We start from the raw sequence: 19,881 nt of genomic DNA, 5'->3' as shown, positions 1-19,881 counted from the left end.
AGGTTTTGCTAGGCACACGTGGTGTGACTGTAGCTGATGCTTGGTATCTGTCAAAACATCAGGGTATGTTGGTGTGAGAGGGTGATGCAGCTGCTAGTCTGTTTTGGTTTTAGGCTCACAAGCCTTGAATCAGAGCACAGCAGGTGGAAGCGTGGCATTCTGGCAAGTAGAAGTCTTGTCCTTTGCCCACCAAGATCTTAATAAAGTATTCCCAGAACTTGTCAGTCAATGCAGATGTGGCCCTCTAACTGTGGATTGGACTGTTTGCTTAAAGTCTGCAACTTTTTTGTTTTCTGTCAGATTTCCTCCTACTTCAATGGAGTATAGGAAAGAATATGGAATAGTCAGTGGGAGGGACATACATCAAAGGGGGATGGTGTGGGAAAGAAAAAGAAAAGAGAAAAAAAAAAAAGATAATAAAGGACAGATGGAGAGAAAAGAATAGCAACAAGCAACTGCAACAAATTTAATTTGAAAGGTGTATCTAAACAAGAACTGAAAGATTTGGTATAATAAAGATTGAGTAATCAATCATGGTCATGATGATAATAAAGCTAAACCCTCTGTTAGCATCAAAATTAAATTCTCTTGCCTATTTTTCCCAGCTGTAAGTACATTTCAGATTCTTTTTAATTAAGAAAACCATACCTTTTATGTTAGATAAAATAAGCATATGAAACTATCAAGTGCAATTTAATTTTTCTATTTTCATTCAGAAGAATTTCATACAAATAATTTCCATAAACTATTTCTGTGCTTTAGATTGGAGCCTTTTATTTAAACCTCGGTGGTGCCCCAGAGGGTCCAGCAGGAACAGGTAAAACGGAGACCACCAAAGATTTGGCTAAAGCTCTCGCTGTTCAGTGTGTTGTCTTTAACTGCTCTGATGGCCTTGATTACCTGGCAATGGGAAAGGTAAACAGAAAATAAATATATGTTGTGTTTTATTTTTAGCATGAAAATTTCAGGGTCCCTGTTTTGCAGACACAAATAAATGCGGCACCTGTAGTCTGCTGCCCTTGGATGCTATATGCTATTCTCTACGTTTCGTTTTCTGTAATTTATGAAAGACTATTAAGTTGCTAATTAAAACACGAAACTAACAAGAGTTCATGGGATTGGGATCTTCTGATTTAGCTTGCTTTAGAGTCAAAAACTTTGTTCTTCAGTAAATCACTGATCTATGACCTAACAGGTTTAAGCATTATTATTGTAATTGCAATCTTTTAATTTAATTAAACTTCCAACATTATATTCTTACTTTCTTTTGAAACTTTTCTGTTGGCAATATTATTGGTTTCTTTCTTCATTTGCAGTTTTTCAAGGGTTTGGCTTCATCAGGTGCCTGGGCATGTTTTGATGAATTCAATCGCATTGAACTGGAAGTGCTGTCTGTAGTGGCACAGCAGATCCTTTGCATCCAAAGAGCCATACAGATGAAGCTAGAAATATTTAATTTTGAAGGAACTGAGCTGAAGCTTAACCCCAACTGTTTTATAGCAATTACTATGAATCCAGGTTATGCAGGACGTTCTGAACTTCCAGATAATCTGAAGGTAAAATAATAAGATGGATGAATCTGTGACCTTTGTGATGACTTTGTCCAGGTGAGCTGTTTCCATGAAAAGGCTTTGCTAACTGAAAGCAGAGATGGTGCAGCATGAGGAGATTGTTGAAAGAAAGAAAGTGCATTCTCTCACCTGCCGTGGACAGCAGTTCTCTTCCTTTCTGCTGGATGTATCTGTGCAAGGGGCAAATTGAATTCTTGCATTCTTGAGACAGTGCTCAGGGAAAAGAGCTGGGGGCACAGTTTTTCTTAATGTACTGCATTGTACATTAAGATGGATATTGGTGGTAGCTCAGGTTAAATTCCTAGGGAGTCTTAAGCTGCAAATATTGATAATACTGTTTTGTGGGGGGATGAATACTGTAAAAGTTCTGAATTTCCTTCCGTTCCTAAATTAATTATTTGAAGATATTTCTTTGGGTATGCATTCCAGGTTCTTTTCCGAACGGTAGCCATGATGGTTCCAAACTATGCTCTGATAGCAGAAATTTCCCTCTATTCCTATGGATTTTTGAATGCTAAGTCCCTGTCAGTGAAGATAGTCATGACCTACAGGCTTTGTTCAGAGCAGCTTTCCTCTCAGTATCACTACGACTACGGCATGCGGGCAGTCAAAGCTGTGCTGGTGGCTGCGGGGAATCTGAAGTTAAAATTTCCCACAGAAGATGAAGATATATTGGTGAGTTCCCAAGGGAATATTTGTTTAAGGAGTTTCATAGATATATGCAGTTCTAAGGTCTGAAGGCAGTTCCAGCATATCTTGTCTCATCACTGATCCATGTTTTATAGTTTGTGAGATTAAGATAATAAAATACATGCTGCATTTTCCTGGGCTGTTCTGGTGATTGCATGGTTGGGCTTCTTATCAAAGGTCCCATTTAATGAATTCATCTTTGCAACATACTAGGTTATTTTAATTGCTGAACACCTTATGCTCTGTCTCTTAATAAGAACAGCAAAATGCATCTTTGTTTTTTGCAGCTTCTTAGATCAATTAAAGATGTGAATGAGCCCAAATTTTTGTCACATGATATACCTCTGTTCATGGGTATAACCAGTGATTTATTTCCTGGAATTGAGCTTCCTGAGGCAGACTACAATGTAAGTACTCTTCTAATTTTTCCTTGGTAATGGCCATTGTTGATTGTTCTGTGGTGATTTGCTGTGTAATCAGGTGCCATTGATGCAGTGAGCTATTTCAAGATGAGCAAAATTGCTGAATGTTTGTAATGAAACTTTGTAGCAAAGGGAATTATTTTGTCTGTGCTGAATCTAATCCACATCTGAGTTCCCTTACATTCAGAAGAGTTGTGCATTACAGATTGGGAACTGATTTGCACATTTACCAAGTTTTAGGCCTCCTGTTTTCTTTCCTAATTTTTGGAAATAATGAAGTGAGATAAAGGTTTGTACTTGTACTTTATTTTTAGCAACACTTGAAGCAATCTTTGGTGGAGAATGGTTGGAAAGGATGAATATGTTGGAAAAACCAAATTTGATTAACTTTTAATTTTCAGTAAATACTACAATCTTGAAAAAAGTGTTTGATTCTGAAGCATACTGCTAGTTTCCTGAGGGTTCCTGAGGGTTTCCTGAACCTTCTTAAGAAAAAAATTGTAGTTAAATTCTGTTCTAGCACATGAAGTACAGAATTGGGAGTTTTTTCCTCCAGGAAGTTTGCTATATTCTGACTAATGCAATTTTAGTTATTAATTAATTCGAAGCCCTTTCTGATGAGCATAAACTCTTCTATTGTCGTGCAGGACAATAATTTAATTGTAGCAGGAATAAGATGATGATTTGTTTGGATTTTAGGATTTTCTGGAATGTGCCAATGAATGTTGCACTCAACATAATGTCCAACCTGTGCAAACTTTTATGCAGAAAATGATACAGACGTATGAAATGATGATTGTTAGACATGGGTAAGGTTCTCATCACTGCACTATCTTTTGTAATTCTGACTTACACTGTAGCAGTCATTTATATGAAGTTATAAAAGGTTTTGAGGGTGGCATATTATTCCTCTTTGTTCCAATCAGCTTTGGAACAGCTGATTACTGATACTGCTTTTGCATGTACCAAAACTCTTGTGGATGTATGTCTGAGGAATGTACTCGTCCTGATATCACAAGCACTTGCACATGTGCAATGATTTTAGGTGCTGATGCCTGTATGGTGAAAACTTAGGACTGTAAACATTATTTCTATTAAAATATTAGTTGTCAGATCTGTGCCATTTTATTCCTAACTTTTATTACAGAATAGCAACTGGAGGAAATATATTAATATGATATGAGCTATATGATGGTTAATATTCAGCTCATTAATTAATCTTCTATGTAAGATTGTGCAATCATGTTTGCATGTGCAAATAAAGTGAGTTTGTGGAAAAGATGTTTTTTATGTTCAAAGAAAATTTACTTGCTTCACTTTTTGAAAATTAGGTGAAAATTAGCTTTAAGCTATGTTTGATACTGTTGGTCTTCATGTGATCTGTGAAAGTCTAAATTGCAGGACAGATTTATTAACAGTAGGAATTTTTTTTCCCATTTAACAGCTTCATGCTAGTGGGGGAGCCATTTTCTGGGAAGACCAAAGTTCTACATGTGTTGGCAGATACTCTGTCTCTTATGAAAGAGCGTGGTTATGGTGAAGAAGAAAAAGTCATTTATAGAACTGTAAATCCAAAATCAATCACTATGGGCCAGCTTTTTGGGCAGTTTGATCTGATATCCCATGAGGTAATGCATATTTAAGAAGTAATGTTTCTGTATATTATGTTTCCATTATTATGGATAGTAAACTCTTGAATTCGTAATTTTATTATTTTAAACACAGATGAGAACATAATTGTAAATTTTATTTTAACTAATACTTTTGTGCACTGTTATTAATTAGGAGGTAAAAAAATGCAGTACCGTGTGTGTATGCAGTTACATAGGTTTAAACATGCAAAAATAAAAAAAGCGATCCCATTTTGAAGGTCATTGTCCTCTTATAGTTGCATCCATGCTAGGAAATCATATCAAACATAATTGTATTCATTTTTCTGTCTATTCTTAACCAGTATAATCAAAGTAATGCAAAAACTCTCTAGAAAAATCTATGAACTCATGGGTTCCCAAGTGTGAAACTTAGGTTTGGAGGAGGAACAATATGAAGCAGTAAATGTGAAATAGTGACTCTGGAGAGAATTAGGGAGATTCTGGGGAGAAACAGGTGCAAGACAGGGCCAAAGCATTTCTAAGGTTCAGTAAATTGAATTGCTCATCCTTTTTCTTATGGTATTTTTTCTACTGGAAATTTAATTTTTTTTAATTTGCTGTTGTGTTAAGACCCTTGGTGAAACTCCAAAGTTAGATACTGCTCTCTGCAGCACAAGAGGAGACCAGTTAAAAGTGAGGGATAATGGAAAGCCAAGGGAAGGGTTTCTGTGGCTGGCAGTCAGGTGAACTCTGTGCCTTTGTCTCGCTCCCCATGGGCAGTGGACAGACGGGGTTGTCGCTACGACCTTCAGGGAATTCGCGCTGGCCGAGACCCCCGAGCGCAAGTGGGTGATCTTCGATGGCCCCATCGATACCCTGTGGATAGAGAGCATGAACACGGTCCTGGATGACAACAAAAAGGTAGCAGTCAGTGAAAAATGCCTGAAGAAAATGATGGGATATTCTGAAAATACTCTTCTGTGTATAAAACCCCAAATACAAACTGCAGTGCCTGACTTCTGAGAAGAGAAAGTGCGAGATGGTGTTGGTGACATGTTATGAGCTTTTCTATTTTGTGGTTTTTGGTTGGATTTTTTTTGTTTGTTTTGTTTGTTTGTATTGGAATCATAATATCAACTCATAGCTGAAAGACATGAATTATGTAATATTTCCTTAATGCAATAGTGTGATTTTCTAACATAAATAATGGAAATTTAAATGCCAGAAATTACAATTAATTCTATATTCTAAACCCCATTATTTCTAATACTGCACAAGCTTAGACACCTATATTTCAAGACAATCTCAAGCAAATAGAAAAATTAGACACATTTGAACTTTTAAGTTCTGTATGATAATGTGTGAAGCTACTCAAGCTGGACTCCTACTTTAGTACACAAGGGTAGTGTTTCTCCAGCTGCAATGCTTCAGTATTAGCAATAATAGCTGCAGGTATTTTTGTCCTTTCTTCTTGTCATATGCAAGACTGATTGTAATGAACCTACAGGTAGGGTACTCTGGAGTACTATGGTTTAAGTGAAGAATTGAGCAAAAACTTGATAAGAATCTATTGATTCAAGTAGTTAAACATTTTATATAGATGATCTTACCTTTGATTTTACTTGGTTTTGCCAATTTTCATATAGAACTCCCTTGTGATAGGAAGTGTAATGTAATACCAATTTTTAAAAATTATTTTACACATTATTTTTTATCTTTCAAGCTTTGTTTGATGAGTGGGGAAGTCATCCAAATGTCCCCTCAGATGACTCTAATTTTTGAAACGATGGATCTTTCCCAGGCATCAGTAAGTTTTGTAGTTAATTAAAGTATTAAACAAAATTTAGTCTATTCAATGACAATAAAATGAGTTTACTGTTTTTCCTTAGCCTGCTACTGTCAGTCGTTGTGGCATGATTTATTTGGAACCTTCTCAGCTGGGCTGGAGACCAATTGTTACCTCTTGGCTGAATAAACTGCCTGAACCTCTGAATTCAGAGGAACATCAAGGTCTTCTGCAGGGACTTTTTGATTGGTTGGTACCACCAGCATTAAGAGTCCGTCAGAAACAGTGCAAGGTATTTTTTGTCATTTTTTCCTGCAGTAGTTAGTGGCCATTTCCATTCTGTTACCCTTGGTAGGAGATGACTCTTCTCTCATGACAAGCACAGTTAGAATGAATATGTGGCTCTTGGGACCAGTTAAGAGTTAAAATGAGAATGTCAGCTAAGGTTTGAAACCTGATCATAATTTTCATCTTCTTATTTAAAAAAGTAAAGTATTAAAGTAAATATTTTAAAGTATTTAAACACTGAATTAAAAGTCTTCCCAAGAGAATTTTGTACATTTTTTTCTTTAAAGATCTCATGTTGCATAAGGAAGTACTTTTTTAAGTTTTAGAGGAAATGTGTAGTTCCTTGCAAGCTCAGTGTGACATGCTCAGAATTTTGCTCATGTTTTGCTGTAGCTCCTTCTGTGGGTTTTGTTTTGGTTTGAGATGTTTAATTGCAGTGTTCACATGGTAGCCATGAACATGGCTGACGAGCTAAAGATCTTGGCATTTCAATGACTGAGGAGGGCAAATGATCTTTTGAGTAAAAGTCAGTGTAAACTTTGCCTTCTAGTGTGTGTTTTAAATTAGCCAGTGATCTAATTGTTTTAGTATTTTATCTCCAAAATATAAATTAACTAAAAGTATGTAAAGTATGACATCCAACCTTTTGAATCTCTTAGGAACTGGTTCCCACAAGTGAGATCAATGTTGTAGTAGCTCTCACACGGATTTTTGAAATGTTGATTGTTCCAGCTGTGGAAGAAGATCCCACCAACAAAACCATCCGTGTCTGGATTATGGTTGGTTTTTTTTAAGATTGAGAGAAATGTGTACTTGTTTTTCTATATGCTGGTTTTCAAAACAATTTTATTAATCCAAGTAACTTTAATTTGTGAATAAGAGACATGTGAAACAATTCTACTACCTTCTTGCTCTCTCTCCCCATACTCTGGAGGTACCCAGATGACATGGAAGTCTTACAAGTGACAAATATGATTAAAAATGTTACTCTTTTTCCAATTAAATAGGATAGTGCTTTTATTAAATGTGCTTTTTAAGTAACCAAGAAGTTAGCTAAATCAAAGAGTCTTCTTTCTCTTAAAGAAAATAAATATTCATGCAACACTGATTGTCTTGTTTGTTTGAGCAAAAATTTCTATGTAAGAGGGTTTTCTGACAGTTATATTAGTTGCATCCTCTGTCTGATCTTATGTGATTATTCTTATGAAAAACTGAAGAAAAGAGAATGTGAAAGTAGTTATTTAAAATTAAATTACAAAATTCCTAGATCTTGGTTTGTCATTAGAACTCTTCTCAGGCTTTGTCACCTGACATACTGCTGTAGTCAGTGGCCTTTATTTCTTGTTCTCTCTCTCTCTTTTTCTGTCCTTCAGTAAGATTATTTGTGTCCTCTGTCTACAGTCAGATTTCTAAATCTCTTTAGGCCAGGTGTATTCAAGGGCAATTGCTAACATTTCTCTGCTTAACAATATTTTTTTAGAATTATGTTTGTTAATCAGACTGTACAAGGTTCATGTAATGTGTCAACTTATGAGACAGTTACTAACTTTTAGTTACTAACTTTTTGCCTTTGCAGGGTTGTTTTGCTTTTGCCATAATCTGGTCCATTGGTGGAATTTGTGATGGTGACAGCAGGATGATTTTTGATAATTTCTTGAGGGAAACTTTGTCTGAGGAATCTGAAACAAATCCTATTCCAGAGAATTTGGGAAAGTGGGAATGTCCCTTAGAAGAGAAAGGCTTGGTCTATGACTACGTGTATCAGGTAGGATTGGCTTCTGCATGCACTAAATAGATTCTTACAGTCCTAGCAGAAGGAAAATGCAGCCAGGTGGGTTTTTAAGTGTACAAATCCTGTTGGGTGTTGTGGAGTGTTGGTTGAATTAAATCCCACAGTATATTTTTAATTTCTTTTTTGAATACCAATGTACTGACCAATTTTTTAATAAAATACTAAGATGTACATTTCAGTTATATTTGTAATACTGCTGCTGCATATTTCTTCTGTAACCCAAGCTCAGTTGGTGGATTCAAATCTACTTTTATTTAGAAGGAATAATGTGGAGTGTTCAAAAGGAAAGCAGAATATTAGACCCATAGGTAGTTTGTCTTGCAATTTTTGTTTATAGTGCCTATTAGACTGCTTTGTTTTGTTTTTTTGTTGTGGTTTTTTGTATATGTGGTTTTTAAATTTGTTTTCACGGAACAAGTTTTTTGAGAAAAAAAAGCAGTCTAAGTTTAGGTATGTACTTTAATTCTTTGTTAGTGAGGTAAAGCAAACTAAATAGGTGAACGTTCAAAGCATCAAATATTCATTCATTTGTTAAAATCCATTACTTTAATTTTTCAAAAGTGAAGTAGTAGAGAAGACCCTTCATATGTGTAACACCAATCTGTTCTACATCTGTGTCTCTTCCTAGCTCAAAGGCAAAGTAGGTTGGGCTCACTGGAATGAATTTATTGAAAAAATTAATTACAGTGATAAAAATGTGAATATTCAAGATATTATAGTCCCAACTATGGATACAGTTCGCTATACCTATCTGCTAGACCTGTTCATTACCCATGGAAGGTAAGTTGCTTCACTACAAATTTCTGAAGTGAAATTTGATCATAGGTAGAAATATCTCTTATTCTTTCCTTTGAGTTCATTGTTTTTATCAAACTCTCAGTTTATTTGGCCTTTTAAAACAGACATTTACTACAAAAAAAACATCTGCCCAAAAGTCTGATTTTACTATTTGTGAAACCTTACTGCAGTCTAACTTTAGTATTTGCAGTCTGATGATGAGCTTAGGACAACGCAAGAATTGTTGCACCCTCTTTCTACTTTGGCAATTAAATAAATATTTTAGGATTTTTTTTTTTATTATTAATCCTATGAAAATCATTTATATTAGTCATGGTCAGATCATATAAGAGAATAAAATAAAAACTAGCTTCAGGTTCCAAGGCTGAAAGGTTTATGAAGTTTGAATTAATGAAAGGCCAATCTGGAGAAATTTACCTCCCCTGTGTGTTCATATACTCCAACACCAGTAGAATGAGGGAATGAAAAATGTTTATTTATCCTCCCATTTTCTTGATGGAAGCAAACTAAAATTATGAGAGGGTTTAATGAATGTCTTAGAACACTTCAGTTTCTTTTTTAGGCAAGTAATGTTTTTGGAGGTAGAAGAAGGGCAAGTTAGTAAAACCTTTGACTTCTAGTTGCTTTTAGTTTACAATGTTAGGTTTCTTCAGTCTTTGTGCTTTATTTTTTTGTGAAGACCACTGCTTCTCGTGGGACCAACAGGAACTGGGAAATCCGTGTACGTCAAGGACAAGTTAATGAACAACTTGGAAAAGGAGCTCTTCTTACCGTTCTTCATTAACTTTTCAGCTCGAACCAGTGCCAATCAGACTCAGGTTGGTAGAACAGATCATTGTGGTCTCAGGAGGTTGTGGACATGAATGTGTAATCTGTGTTCTGAGTGATCCTGTTTGCATTGCAGAACATTATTATGGCCAGGCTGGACAAGAGGCGCAAAGGAGTTTTTGGCCCTCCAATGGGAAAAAAGTGCATTATCTTTGTAGATGATATGAATATGCCAGCTTTGGAGAAGTATGGGGCACAGCCTCCTATAGAACTTTTAAGACAGTTCTTTGACCATGGATTTTGGTAATTATTTGAAATACAACTGAAAATTTTTGTTTATGTATTTGCTGTTACTTTTTTATTCTCTTGAATTTTATTTTCAAAAATTTTTGAAGTGGTTTGTAAATGTTAATGTAAATTTAATTTATATAAAAATACATTCTTTAAAGTTGAAGGAACTTGTATTTTACTCTCTAAGGACTTCTCAGTTTAGGAAATTCATGATCAAATTAATTTTGAGTATTTTAGAATGTTCTAGTGCTGAGCAGCAGAGTTAGTATATGTAAATAAAATTATTCATTTACACCTTGATTATTTTAACTTTTTTTTTTCCAATGTAGTTTCTTGTTCTTTTTCTTTCTCTTTCTCCTTAGATTGAGTTTGCAGTTTTCTGTACATACCTATATATATGCAGTTATATAAAATTTCTGATTTTATTTCTTATCTTGGTTTCCCCTATTATCCATGTTTCTCTTTCATTATTCAGTAAATTTTTTTAACAAGATCTCAAAATGTTTTTTTAAAATTCACAGTGAAATCAGGTATGATAATAGGCATGAAATAAAATAAGTTGAAAGTCTTCCCTGCTTTTGAGGTTTTTGCCTTTGCTTATATTGGAAAACAGGAACAGGTGTTTTCCTGAGTCTGGATCATTCTACGATTCCAGGCACTTCTCAAACACAGCTGCTCTTGTGATTCCAGGCACTGCTTCAATATCTATTACTCTTGAATAGAGATATGCCTTGGTATTTTACTGTTTTAATACTCAAAATTTTGTATCAGGTTTTACAGAATGCGGTTTAAACAAATAATTTTTCTTTCCAGCCAGGAAATGATATGTTGAGATTAACTGGTGCACAGTTAAAGGACTAGTTGGTTTTTTGTATTTTGGGGAGGAGGAGTTGTTTGTTTTTAAAAACATAAAATATACAGAAATATATATTATATTACATAATGCCTACTATGTTTATATATATATATATATTAAATAATTTTTAATGCATCCAGAGGGTGGTCTGTCATATAGATGCATCTAAGGTTCAACAAATGTGTTATATCTGTATTTAAGTGTCACATGGCATTTTATTTTGAAGGTATGATTTTAAGGACACCTCTAAAATCACCCTTGCTGATGTCCAGCTGCTGGGTGCTATGGGGCCCCCAGGGGGTGGGAGGAACCCTGTCACCCCTCGCTTCCTGCGGCACTTCAACATCTGCAGCATCAACTCCTTCAGCGACGAAACCATGATCCGCATCTTCTCTACCGTAGTAGCTCTTTACCTAAAGATGAATGAATTTCCTCCTGACTTCTCCACAATTGGAAATCAGATTGTCACTGCCACCTTAGAGGTAAGAGGCAAACACCTTACTGGGGATTTCCTTCAATTTGCACATTGAAATTCCTTTGTCTCTACACTTACGTAGTGTGAAAGGGTTTTTTTGAGAAATAGCATTTCAGAAGGCATTTAGGAATTATGATAATAGTGCAGTCAGTGTTACTTTTTTGATTTTGTTGCTCTCTATTGTTCTTGTCTGAAGGTGTATAAGAAAGCCATCAAAAATCTTTTGCCCACACCAGCCAAATCTCATTATACCTTCAACCTGCGTGACTTTTCCCGGGTTATCCATGGCTGTTTGCTCATTAAGAAAAGTGCGGTTCAGAACAAGCAGGTGATGATTCGGCTCTTTGTACACGAGGTGTTCCGTGTCTTCTACGACCGGCTGGTGGAAGATGATGACAGAGCCTGGTTGTTCAATCTGGTGAAAGATATTGTGAAAGAACATTTCAAAGAAGTATTCGACAAAGTTTTTGCACACCTGAAGGAAGGAAGCTCATCTGTGAGTATCATGTTGTACCTGTTGCAAAATAATTGCTTTTATTGCAAATTTAGGACATGGGAGTTAATCATAGGTGAAATTTTGACTCAAATGGACATGAAAATTTGAGTTGAATTTGGCCAAATGTCTTCATAAGGAAAAAAATGTAGAAATGAAAATTGTTTGGGAGGGTTTAACTGTTGTACATGAACATTCTTTTCAAAAAATACTACATTTAAAATGTGCTACTTTTCCTTAAAAGAAATATGTACATCTGCATCCTGTGATTGTTATTAAATTTTGATATCCAAAATGCTGTGTAGTTATGTTATATTTTATGCCTTGTCTTAATTTTTTTGTTGTTTGTTTTTTATGTCCTTTGTAGTTGCTTTCATGTATAGAAGAAATAACTTTGTGGTCTTAGCTGTCCATTTCATAATATACATCTGTATGAATTTGGTGTAATCTGAAGGTCATGATTATGAAACTGTTAGTGGCTATTTGACCCAATTGTTTTCTGAGAAAAAATTAAGAATAAGTGTATAGTTCAATTCAGGAAGCATAATTTTGAGGGGGGTGTTGTCTGTGAATCAAAATATTTTGGAGTGCTTATTCTTGTGTCTGGGGTATTTGTCTAAATTCTCCTTTGTTTTCTAAAATTAGAATAAGAAATATATTCACTAAATATTAAACTTGACTTCATAATTTGCTGAATATTTGCCATAGGTAACAGAAGAAGACATGAGAAGTCTGTGTTTTGGTGACTACATGTATCCAGAACTTGAGGGAGAGGAAAAACTTTATATTGAGATTCCAAGCATTGAGGAGTTCAGTGAGGTTGTGGAGCAGTGTCTGGATGAATATAATCAAACCCAGAAAACAAGAATGAACCTTGTTGTTTTCAGGTGTTTATGATCTGTTTTATTAAGAGCTTTAAGCTGTAGTTGATAATTCAGTATATTCAATTTTGAGGACTGTGGTTTTCTGTATGTCTCCTCCCCTTTTTGCATCCTTTATAGTGTTTGTGGTGTTACACCTTTATGAATGGAAGTAAACTGATTTTTTCTTTATGCTTCTCCTTTTTCTACCTGAAAGTAAATAATGAGAAGCTTTTCTCCTAAGGGGCTTTGAATATTTTCCTTAGTTGTTACAGAAACATTGTGCACTGAATCAGGTAGGTGCTGTACTTCTCCTAGGCCTCTGTCACCAGTGAAGATGGATGTCACTGGACTTTCATTCCCCAAGGACAAGCATCTCACGAGGGAGATGTTCACAATCCAAGCTGTCTGTCTGCTCTGTTGTGCAGCACAGCCATGCACCCAGCTGGTGCTGCAGCTAATCCTGTGAAATTTTAGACTCTGCAGTCCCTTATTGTTACCTTAACTTGTGATCATGCAGAGCTACAACTGAGAGAGATGAGGAGGTCAAACTCCTTCCTCCTCCCTGTTGCTAGAGATTACCACCTCTTCATATTTGCCACGGTAACTTGACACGTCGATACTTCCTGAAGGTGATGAGGGTTACTTCAAACAGTTCTAGTAGCAGCTTATTTTAGTCTAGGTCATTTTGCCAAGCTGGATTTCTGAGAGCCTGTATGTACAGCTAGACTCTCAGTTTGAAGAGCTGGCAGCTCTGATCAAAGGCCACTTCCTGGGTGTAGAAGCAATATTGCAGTGACCTCACTGAACAGCAGCCAGGAGAGCCTGTTGGACTGCAGCCTTAGAGTTGTCTCATGGATAACATCTGATTTTGTTTCTTTTGTTTTTCTAACCAATAAAAATAAACAAGAATTTATCTTTTTTTAAATGTTTGAAAGTTTTTTTGAGACTGCTTTTAATAGCTGCTCAGCTTGCTTTAATTACCCCATGCCCTGTGCTTAAACAAGGGATCTCCTATAGGCCTTGCTTCATATTCTGAGATAAATCATGCCTGAGTTTTGACAAGAACTCTCAGTAATATACAGATACTGCTTCCTGAGGATGTTCCAATGTCAATTCCACATATAACTTACAAAACAGTGTCACAGGTGGAGGAAAGGGAGATGTTTGTTGATATAAACCGTGTTCCCCCAGTGGTTCCTTAAAAAGGATACTGAAATTGCTATTCTTCAAGAAAGTTAAAATTGGTAATACTGCTGTTATTTTGAAGTAGAGAATTAATGTTTTTCATTTCCTTTAACACATTTATCCTAACAGTACTCCTGTTCTTACCTCTGCATGTTCTTTCTAGCAATTTGCAGTAATTTAGCTACACACTGATATTTGTATAATAGAATTATAAGTTTTACTTTATTTTGTGGTTCATGCCCACTCTCTTTCTTCCTCTCTACCCCACCCCACCCTGCATTCAGAAACTTGTTTTGGAGATGCTACTCCTTGATTTGTTTCCCAGATTTCTGGGTGCATAGGTAGCCATGAGTTTCTCCCCTGTGGGTGATCGGTGTGCTCCCCCTGCAGGTACATGCTGGAGCACCTGTCTCGCCTGAGCCGCATCCTGAAGCAGTCCGGGGGCAACGCTCTGCTGGTTGGGATGGGGGGCAGCGGGCGGCAGTCTCTGACCCGCCTGGCAGCCTTCATGGCAAAGATGCATGTTTTTCAACCAGAGATTTCTAGGACCTATGGTACAAATGAGTGGAGAGAAGATCTCAAAGTGAGTATTAATAACCTGTCTACATTTTGATTTATTTTTGAGGAAGGAATGTACAATTTTGTTTTGGAATGTACAGTTTTGTTTTGGAATGTACAATTTTTACTGTCTTGTGTTTTCAGAAACTTCTGAAGAGTGCAGGTGTTCAACGCTTGAAAACTGTATTTCTCATCACAGACGCACAAATTAAGGAGGAAAGTTTTTTGGAAGATATTGACAGTGTCCTCAACACAGGAGAGGTTCCCAATATTTTTGCAGCAGATGAAAAGCAAGAAATTATAGAGGTATCTTTAGAAACTCTCTTTAATTTCACCTCCCTTTTAATCTACTTGGTCAGTTCCGTGTGAAATGTGGCTTTTGGACATTTGCACTTAAATCTGTGACTTCTTTTTGAGACTTTAGATAAATCAACTTAGTAAACTTATGGAGTAGTTTATGCCAACTGCAAGCTTTAATTCTGACCTAGTGCTCTGTTCACAAACACATTAAGTTGTGCATGTAGAGAACTTGCATTGTTCACAAATACCCCATGTCTGTAGTTCTTTTTGTAGTGTATTGTGTAGGACAAGATGGTGCATCATAATGTTTTCATTGACCAGCAAAGTGCAAAGATGTGACATTTTTATTGGAACACGTGGCCCATCTTTCTCAAAGACTCCTACTCTCTGGGGCATTGTTAGACAGAATTTCATAATGGGCAAAAGTGCTCCATGACTTAGCTCAGAAGTAAGGATGCAGTGTACTCAGGCAAATGAAAAACAAAATTAACTCAAATCAGGCTTGGATTTTCACAATAGCAGTTGCAATTTGGGAGGAAGAGACATCAATCTTTGTATACATCATGTTGGAAATTTAATGTTAGCAAACAATATTTGGAACTGCATGCTGTGCTGTCTCCCTATCTCTGTATGTTTTTACTAAATTAAGTAGGTATGCTTCTAGTTGATTTTCAGAGTGGTTCTTAGTACACGCACAAATGTTTTTGTTACAATATCTGTATCACTTTATAGATGTTAATCCTGGTTTTTCTTGCACTTGAATTATGAAGCATGTTGATTCCTGAATTCGTGAATCTTTCAAAGAAGTTAGATTATAATTCTTGTGATCTTTTTCTGTTACTATTTCATTCTTACCAGGCATATAGTGGCAATATTAAAATAATATGGCTCTTTTCCAATTTTATAGTTTGTGTGAACATATTCAGAGGCTATATGCTGGAACTTGGTAGCTATCCACAATGTGCCAGCTGGAGCAAAGTTGGTTTTTATTCATTTAAATTTGCTCCCTCCAAAGAATTCTTCTTTTACTCTATTGTTATGATCTACTCTCTGTTGCTCAGAGCAGCAGATGATCATTTCTGGAGCACATTCAAATGCTGAAAGGGTCACAGATAAATAGTGCAATCCCGTTCTCAGACAGTATTTACTACTTGTTCTGGTTTTCTACTTCATTTTGTCTGTTTCATTTCCACTAAAAAATTTAATTTCCTGGTGATGCTACCATTAATAGTATTGCCATAGGACTTCAGATGTGCTTAATGAGAATTTATGTAACATTTTTTATGCTATGTATTATTCCTAAGGGTGTTCGTGTTCGTGCAGCAGCTCAGGCTGCTGATAAAGGTGAAGAACTCAGTCCCTTGGCCTTGTATGCACTTTTTGTGAACTTATGCAAAGAAAATCTCCACATTGTGGTGGCATTCAGCCCAATTGGAGATGCTTTCCGCAACCGTCTGAGACAGTTTCCATCGCTCATCAACTGCTGTACTATTGATTGGTTCCAGGTATGGGAGAATATTTATATTATTTCCTCCAAAATCTGCTTCAGCTCTCTAATGCTCTATATTTCTAAGTGCCATTATATTTTCTTTTATCTTCCTTGTAGAAGTACTCCTTGTTTTCCAAAATTTTAAAATTGCGTAAGCCTTTTCTGTAGTATTTTTGGAGCTCTTTGATGTGTGATCTCAACATTTCTACATCTAAATAAAGTTAAATTTTGTTGCTACATGTTTCTGAAGTATCAGTAGTCTTAGTTTGATGATGGAAATTTGTAATTTTACATAGTATGTATGTTTTAGAGGACTAGAGAAACCATTTCATTGTGACTTTAAAATTATCTTAATTGTGGCTGCCTATTAAGCAAGTCATCCATTGTAGGAACAACTAGCAAATACAAATCTTGATGTTTATCGGTAGATCTTTTATAGCAGAATAAAACTTGGAGAAATAGTATCACTGTAAGTAGTATTGCTCTCAGTAAAACACAGTTAGCTCCATAGCTTGGCCCAGTGCTGTCAGTTAATTTTTCTGCCAAAGGATGAATAGACACACAGACCTGTTTGGATGGAATGTTAGTGTGTACTTTGAGCTAGAATATCAACCAGGAGCTGCCAGAAAAGATTGCATGGGTGCTGACCTTGCTGCCTGAGCTAACCAACCCTTTTATCAGCTCATTGTTCTTGAGACACAGCTGGGACTAGTGTGTCTCATTCTGCTAGTTTGGATGGTAAAACTTGATTTAACATTTGAAGACTGCTAAGAGTTGAATTTTACAAATTCTTTCTTCCTCACTTCTCCCTCAGCCGTGGCCTGAAGATGCCCTTGAACGTGTGGCCAGTAAGTTCCTGGAATCACTTCAGCTCACAGACACTGAGCGCCAGGCAGTTGTGCCCATCTGTAAATACTTCCATACTTCAGTTTTGTCACTCTCTGAAAGGTCAGTCTATGGCTTTTAGAAACAATCATAAAGTTTTATGTGACTGAGTTCAATGCTACTCATTTATATATTAAAAGTTAACACAACTATTTGCCTTCATAAAAATTATATAAAATCACTGAATCTGTTAATTTATGTCAAAAAGTTACATAACTTTGCTACTGATAAACTAAAAAATAAATCAAAGTTTAAATTACTCTTACTTTTTTTCCGGTTTAAATAGGTTTTTACAAAGTCTGGGACGCCATAATTACGTTACTCCTACTTCCTATCTTGAGCTTATTGCTGCATTTCAGAGACTTCTCACTGAGAAACGAGACAGTGTAATGAAAGCCAAGAAGAAATATGTGAATGGGCTAGATAAACTAGCTTTTGCTGAGTCACAGGTGAGGTATAACAAATATGGAACTGAAATTAGGAAGTGTTTGTCAACTGCAGGTCTTTTTCTGGAGAAGTCAGTCAAAAGTGCTACTTAAGATTTTGTTCAGCTCAATCTTCAACAGTAAAACTAACAAATGTATTTTGCTTTTTCTTTCCTGCAATCACAGAACTTGTGCTAAAGCCATACATCTCTAAACATATATTGTTAAGTGGTATATGAACAGAGCTGTCATTTCCTTGGTGGTTAACAGGTGACTGTAAGTGATCATAGTTCTTAAAATTAGACATTGTATGTAGGAGATAAAAATAAGTCTTGGGAATGTTTTGGTTTGAAACTGAATGTTACATTAACAATCCATAAATTAGTCATTAGGTAAAATCTAGGTCTTAAAGGAATTGCTAGAAATTGTGCTTGACCCTTCTGGATCCCACCTAATTCTTTTGTATATGCATAGGTTGGTAGGATGAAAATGGAATTAATTGAGCTGCAGCCCAAACTGGAAGAGGCTAAAGTGGAAAATGCAAGCATGATGGAGGTAAAGTTATACAAAAGCTTTGTGGCTTTTAACGTAAGCACGTGTCTTATTTCACTGATGTGTGACTTTCAGAAAGTAGAAGTTGAATTGAGGTTTTTGAGCTCACTCCTTGTTTACAGAGGTTTCCAGTATTCTGAGACTGGTTATTTATGTTTATAGCCTTAGAACAGAAATAAAATTTCATTCTTTATATAAAATACATTCTCTGGATATACAGTCATTGCCTAAGCTCCATGCTAAAGGATGTTAGAGGAATTTTCATGCTAATAGTGATTGATCAGGTTTCCCAAGTTGATTCACAAACATTGCAAAAATCTCAAGTAGTTTTTCCATGTGACCAGATATGACAAACCAAACAAGAACAGTTTTGCATGGTCTGTCTTTGCATGCACAGGGATTATATGATTGATTTAGTAAAGGATCCTGGGAATTTAGTGGGATTTAGGATCAAAAATCTTGGGTGTTTTGAAAATTCCAGTATATAAAAATATATGCATACTTATTTAGTATGTGACTGTTGTATCACCAAAAAAGCATGATTTAATTGATGTTATACACTTGTTTCTGATTCTTAAGTGTTTTTACAGATACAGTGATATCTCTTCTGCCTCTAAGAAAACTGAATGTCACTTCCCTAGAACTGCAAAGGGAGTTGGATAAAGACTTATCTGTTAACATATTAAAATTGGAATGATCTTAACATAATAAAATCTTCAATGTTCCCTTTATATTTTACAATATTCCTTAAGTTCTATAGTAGATAATTTCAGTTTATTTGATCATTCATGGCACGATATAAATAAAGCCCACTCATGGTTTTTCTTTAGATTATAGAAGTAGAATCTGCAGAAGTAGAAGAAAAAAGAAAAATTGTTAAAGTGGACGAAGAAATTGCTACAGAAAAAGCTGAAGAAGCTCAGGCACTGAAAAATGAATGTGAGAGTGACCTGGCAGAGGCATTGCCAGTCATGGAGGCTGCAATTGGTGCTCTTGACACTTTGAAGGCAAGCTGATCTAAATTTCAGCATTTGAAAGTGTTATGTAACTCTCTGAAGTGAAGTAGGAATTTAGAAGAATAAGAGATGACACAAAGTGTGTCAAAAATATTCTGACCTCAAATTTTTAAAGCATAATTTTTCCTCTGCCTAGAGAACAGTGATGGATATTGATAATCATGATGGTAACATTGTATCATCCCTTCTAAAGTTCTATGTTACCACTTATATTCATTGGTAATGGTGTTATAATTCCTCTTTTTTCTATCAATTCAGCTACTGAGTGCTGAGAAAGACATAATACTTCATGTATTTTTTATTTTAGCCATCTGATATAGCAGTTGTCAAAACAATGAAAAATCCTCCCTCTGGTGTCAAACTTGTCATGGCTGCTGTCTGTGTCATAAGAGAAAAAAAACCTGAAAGAATTTCGGATCCTTCAGGATCTGGAGGCAAGGTAAAACAGCAGACAATAGTCTGAAATAAAAATGTAATTCATGGTCTTTCCAACACTTGTCCAACAAACAAGATAACCCAAGATGCATTAAAGTAGGCAAGTACTTATAGCCTCCACCCAGGATTTTACTGAAAACTTTCCTTATTTTCCAAATTTTTTTATGTGCCAGATTTCATTTGCTTTACACATTTCTTGAGAATTGATAATACATAACTTCCCTGAAACACTGTTTACTTTTTGACTGAAAGCATGATTGGAAGGAAATGTTTGATCTGACAGACTTTTCTGCTTTACTGGCATCTCAAGGAGATACCAGATTATCAGTATTAAATATTCATTAATTTTAA

General features: G+C 35.7%; 1 protein-coding gene across 1 annotated transcript in view; it reads left to right on the top strand.

Annotated features, from left to right (window-relative positions):
- The window catches only part of DNAH12 (dynein axonemal heavy chain 12), a 58,841-nt gene that overhangs the window by 19,538 nt on the left and 19,422 nt on the right, over nt 1-19,881 (top strand). The window contains exons 27-51 of the mRNA XM_063164694.1: nt 763-915; nt 1,317-1,556; nt 2,001-2,246; nt 2,549-2,668; nt 3,383-3,492; nt 4,128-4,311; nt 5,056-5,196; nt 5,999-6,082; nt 6,165-6,353; nt 7,009-7,128; nt 7,926-8,114; nt 8,770-8,921; nt 9,619-9,757; nt 9,844-10,010; nt 11,081-11,336; nt 11,526-11,825; nt 12,531-12,709; nt 14,261-14,453; nt 14,573-14,734; nt 16,033-16,233; nt 17,032-17,165; nt 17,389-17,551; nt 18,002-18,082; nt 18,910-19,086; nt 19,403-19,534. Of these exons, the coding sequence (XP_063020764.1) occupies nt 763-915; nt 1,317-1,556; nt 2,001-2,246; nt 2,549-2,668; nt 3,383-3,492; nt 4,128-4,311; nt 5,056-5,196; nt 5,999-6,082; nt 6,165-6,353; nt 7,009-7,128; nt 7,926-8,114; nt 8,770-8,921; nt 9,619-9,757; nt 9,844-10,010; nt 11,081-11,336; nt 11,526-11,825; nt 12,531-12,709; nt 14,261-14,453; nt 14,573-14,734; nt 16,033-16,233; nt 17,032-17,165; nt 17,389-17,551; nt 18,002-18,082; nt 18,910-19,086; nt 19,403-19,534 (4,212 nt within the window). The remainder of the gene's footprint in view (nt 1-762; nt 916-1,316; nt 1,557-2,000; nt 2,247-2,548; nt 2,669-3,382; nt 3,493-4,127; nt 4,312-5,055; nt 5,197-5,998; nt 6,083-6,164; nt 6,354-7,008; nt 7,129-7,925; nt 8,115-8,769; nt 8,922-9,618; nt 9,758-9,843; nt 10,011-11,080; nt 11,337-11,525; nt 11,826-12,530; nt 12,710-14,260; nt 14,454-14,572; nt 14,735-16,032; nt 16,234-17,031; nt 17,166-17,388; nt 17,552-18,001; nt 18,083-18,909; nt 19,087-19,402; nt 19,535-19,881) is intronic.

This window comes from Melospiza melodia, chromosome 10 (assembly GCF_035770615.1).
Source record: "Melospiza melodia melodia isolate bMelMel2 chromosome 10, bMelMel2.pri, whole genome shotgun sequence".
Classification (NCBI taxonomy): domain Eukaryota; kingdom Metazoa; phylum Chordata; class Aves; order Passeriformes; family Passerellidae; genus Melospiza; species Melospiza melodia.
The sequence above is the reverse complement of the archived record's forward strand: the minus strand, read 5'-3'. Positions and strand labels throughout refer to the sequence as shown.